General features: G+C 57.3%; 1 protein-coding gene across 1 annotated transcript; it reads right to left on the bottom strand.

The window, feature by feature from the left end:
* Positions 1–42: 42 nt before the first annotated feature.
* Positions 43–2,777, bottom strand: BKA58DRAFT_395649 (uncharacterized protein; the record flags this gene model as incomplete). Its single annotated transcript, XM_046171313.1, has 11 exons — positions 2,507–2,777; positions 2,420–2,458; positions 2,286–2,368; positions 2,158–2,252; positions 1,471–2,118; positions 1,334–1,431; positions 690–961; positions 433–642; positions 270–399; positions 150–233; positions 43–101 (listed from the first exon to the last, which is right to left on the bottom strand). Exons 1-11 carry the CDS (start codon positions 2,514–2,516, stop codon positions 43–45), a joined length of 1,728 nt encoding a protein of 575 aa, XP_046019699.1. The 5' UTR covers positions 2,517–2,777.
* Between the last annotated feature and the right edge of the window lie 1,707 nt (positions 2,778–4,484).

Genomic DNA, 4,484 nt, shown 5'->3' with positions numbered 1-4,484 from the left:
CAACTTTCGGTTTCGTCAATCAAGAAAACGTATTTCTTGCCGTCAGCGTCGCGGCCGAGCGCGGAGAATGTGCAGGTTTTTTGGTGGGTTGTTTGCCCCGTCTGTCGTATCTGTTTAGCATGAGATCAAGGATGTTGTATGGGAATGACCTACCTCAACCATCTTCAGCGTCCAAGCCTTGACATCCCACTCGCGCTGCGGAATCCCCCTAACATCATCATCGATGAAAAACCCTCAGACTGTATCTTGAGAATCAAGCCGTCTGTTACTTTGCCCACATTGCTCACCAACTGCGCAAACCGGCTTAGGAAAAAGATCATTGAACAAATATAACCCCGCTTTGATAACAATCTTGTTCGGGTCGGCTTTGCATACGGTCCACTTCTCGACGCAGGCGGACTCGTCCTTGTTGTAGACTGGCTAGGCGCGTACGAAACTCGGAGTACGCGGAAGAGAATTCGAGCGTGTGGCTGTGGAACGGGCAGTCCTGTGGCAGTTCGGGCGGAGCGAAAGATGCGGCGTCGGATTCGAGCCGAGATACGATGCGGCCGTGGGGCGTTCGTAGGGTTTCTTGGGTGTGACGGTGGCTTTGATGGGGGAGAGTGGGTTGAGGTGACGGATGCGGCGGTGGTGTGCTTCTTGCTCCAGCATATGGATCCAGTCTTTCACCTCCACCAACATTGCCATACGTAGTTGAGCGGCGGGCTGTGAGGTCCGGCAGTGCTGCTGTGGCTGCAGCGGCGGCAGCTTCGGCCTTGATGCGTTCGGCTTCTGCTTTGAGTTTTTGCCTCGCGGGCTTCGCGATCCTTTTGAGCTCGCTCACGAGCTGCTTTGAGGCGTTCGGCACGCTCAGCATCTGTCTTTGCTTTGGCAAGAGCAGCTTCTGCTCTGCTCTCTCGCCTTCGCTTTGGCGGCTGCTCTTCGGCTGCAATCTTCTCTGCTTCAGCCTTTTTGGCACCTCCTCAGCGGCTTTGGCGCGTTGTTCGCTTCGAGCTTCTCGTCCTCTCCTTCTCGACTGCGGCGCGTACTTCGCCGCGCGGCCTCGCGCCTCTCGTTCGGCCTTTTTCCTTCTCAATGGCTTCTTGTGCCTTGCGGGCTTTCTCTCTTTGGCGAGGCGCTCGCGGGCTTCACGTTCGCGTTGCTCACGCTCACGCTTCCGCATCTGCTCCCACTTCTCCTTCTCTCTTCGGCTTTGGGCGAGTTTTGGCTGCCTCTGCGCTTTGGCCTTTTCTTCAGCCTCCCTTCTTCTGTCTGGCCTCTTCCCGCGCTTAAGCTCTTCCCAGGCTCGTCTGCGGTCCTCTTCGTCCTTCTTCTTCTTTTTCCTCTTCAGCACGTATCCGAGCCTCTTCGGCGAGTTTGCGCTCTTCTTCTTCGGCCTTGCGTTCCTCTTCGGCGATGCGTTGGCGCTCAGCTTCCTCTTGCCGTCCGTTTCTTCTCCCTCTTCAGCCAGTCTCTGTGCCTCAGCTTCACGCTTCTTTCTCTCTTCCTCGGCCAGCCCTGCTCTTCAGCTTCGCGCTGCTGTCGAGCTTCTTCTTCTTTTCGGGCTTCTTCGCTCGGCCTTGGCCTTTCAGCTTGGCTTCTTCAGCACGCCTGCGTTCTTCCTCTTCCTCTTTCCGCTTAGCCTCCGCCTCCTCAGCCTCCTTGAGCTCTTTTGAGCTTCTTCTTGAGATCCTCTTCTGTTTCCTCCTAAGCTCCTCTTCCTGTTTCTTTTCTCTTCTTCTCTGCCTCTTCAACGCGCTTGCGTTCGGCTTCTTCTTCTCTTCTCCTCTCCTTCTGCTTCTTCTTGGCTTCCTCAGCTTTCTTGCGTTCCTCGTCCTCTTTCCGTTTCTTTTCCTCCTCTTCTCTTTCCGCCGCCGCTTTTCCTTCTCCTCTGCTTGTTTCTGCTCCTCTTCGGCCCGCTCAGCTTCTTCGTCGAAGGAAGATTCGTCGTCTTGCGGTGGAGGCGGCGGCGAGCCAGCCCCGTACTGGCGGTATCCACCCCATCCGCCGTGAGGTGGAGGACTGCCAGGGAAGCCGCCGTTTGGAGGGGTGGTGGAGGCGCTCGTTGATAGCTTGAGCTTCCTCCTGGTGTGTGTGTGCCAGCTCCAGCTCCCTCCCCTCCACCGCGACCATTGTAGCCTCCGCCACTGCTAAAGCGACCCCCTGCTTGCGTCTGACCAACTGCCCCATCCGGCGACCAACATCAAGACCGCCAGCAGTATGACGCCATTGCCGCCAGTCGTCACTCCATGTCGGACTATAAGAAAATATTGCTTCATATAAGGCTCAGCGGCCTTCCACAGCACTATGCTCGCGATGGTGCTGAGCACACCCGCAATGAAGCTGTTCTGCTGCACACCCATGCTAGGAAGGTATATGAAGCCGCCTCCTGAAGAGTGCGGCGGTATGATGAAGATGTCGTAGTTGCCCGGTGGCAGACCGCCGCTTGGACCTGGGTCGGGAGGTGCATGGCTGCCGCCTGTGGTCTTTGGATTGGCGCCATGCGGAGGCGGCGGAGGTGGAGGACCGTCGTCCATGGTTGGGTAGGCCCGCGAGGGCGACGAGTGCAGGTGTTATGGGATCGTTGCGTGGGGAGATTGAAGCTGAAATTGCTACCGGCGGAGGTCGTCGGGCGAGGCAGTGCAAGAAAACATCAGCTCCACTGACTCGAGATGGAGCGAACGGCGGCGGGGCGGTGTAGGTGGGGTACGGCGGAGATCAATTTTTGCTTTGTGCAGAGGGCAATTGGGTTTGTGAACACGGTTGCAAAGTATCTACGACGTGCCAATGGCCTCATAATAATTCGGCTGCGGAGGGCGCTCCTCGGCGGTCCAGGTTTGTTTACGCCAAGAAAACATGGCTCGCTAGCGGGTGCGGGCCGTTGACGCTGCATGCTACCACGCTGCACAACGCCCTCCCAAACCATGGGAATGACATCAAAGTCGGTTTGACCCAGACGCCCTCTAGACGCTCTTCTCGCAGACGTCTGCTGCTTATGTGTTGTGGTGATTGCGAGGAGTGAAGAAGAAGCGCTGTGTTGTTGCCCACTCGACGCGCATAAACAACACGTCACGCGTGAGAAGCGGAGTCGTAGTATCGCCGAGCGGTGTGCCTGTCACCAAACGAGACTCCACGTAGGGTAAGTGAGCTCCACGCATGGCACGCGTCACCATGCGATTCGGTGAGGGCGTGGGGAGGTGGGTTCGCGTGCATTGGTGGAGTGGAGAGGGACGTGTTTTGATCGCTGGTGCAGAGCGCGCTGTCAGCACCCTCATAGCGGCATCCTCATAGTGGCACCCTCACGGTGGGAGAGCCAGGGTGTCGAACTGCTGGCCATGAAGCGAGCGAACCGAAGCTGTGTCACTGCGGGGTCGAGTCCTGTGAGACGAACAGGACAGGCCAGAAGACAATCCAGAAGGTTTATGTTAGGTACACTAGCCAGGGCCGAGAACAGTGTTGGTGTGGTGTCGTCTTATCGCGCGAGGCCCGCCAGTAGTGATTGGACTCCACCACACCAGCAGACTACCCAGCAGACTACACCAGCAGATTTTGGCACACTGCACTGAAAATCTTGGTACCGTTCACCAGCTGCTCTGCCCATGTGCAGGATGTAGCCCCCATGTGGTGGGAGGTTGGATAGTAGACAACGTCTTCTTATCACACGGGCTGCACATGCGCTGCGACGACACCCTCATGCCTCCCTCACTGCACGCGTGACTGGACCTTCTGCTGACTTCGGTGGTCTTCTCTCCACTCCGATATCCGCCTTGAAACATGAAATGTTGATCAAACGTGATGTTAGCGTCGCGATTTACCCCGCCCCCCTTCTGTTGAACCTCAACATGTCCGAACACACTCCGACGGCCGACAGTACCCTTTGCGCTGGCAGCTGCAGGCAGTGCAGCAAAACGTGCATGCCACCCGCGGCTATCATGGCCATGCCACGCTCTGGAGATATATATTCAGCCTTGCGGGACTGGAGCTAGCATGCCGACTCCACTACCACGTCATGCCGTCGAATGCTTCGCGATCACGCCAGCCGCAGGACACGATCTCGACGCTTTCGTCCGTTGCCGGGATGATACGGGATGGTTGGGGGTACGTACGCTACACTCCAACCTGCTGATCGGATGCAGGTACAGGGTGTAGGAATGTTTGAGGCTGCACAGCAAATCAGCGCCCAACGAAAGTCGATGACACGGTGAGCGTGATTGGGCGATACGACGTGAAAAAAGGCTTGCTGCATCGTGATGCAGGCATTAGACCCAGTCGAGGCAAGAGGCACGGCAGCGACAGACTTTTCAACCGGAGGGCCAAATTGAGAAAAATGGCGGTGAAGCGGGTGCTAGCGCCGGCCAGCTCGATCACCCGCATGCTGTCAACAAGTACTAAAGCTAGAGCAGCGGCACATCGCGCCTCCCTGTCCGCCTCCGACAAGACTGTAGAGGGTGACTGTTGCGTCGGCTACTCGTACACAGCAGGAACCCTCATCGACGACCACGACC

The sequence above is a fragment of the Alternaria rosae genome (assembly GCF_020736505.1).
Source record: "Alternaria rosae strain MPI-PUGE-AT-0040 chromosome Unknown BKA58scaffold_38, whole genome shotgun sequence".
In the NCBI taxonomy this organism is placed as follows: domain Eukaryota; kingdom Fungi; phylum Ascomycota; class Dothideomycetes; order Pleosporales; family Pleosporaceae; genus Alternaria; species Alternaria rosae.
The sequence above is the reverse complement of the archived record's forward strand: the minus strand, read 5'-3'. Positions and strand labels throughout refer to the sequence as shown.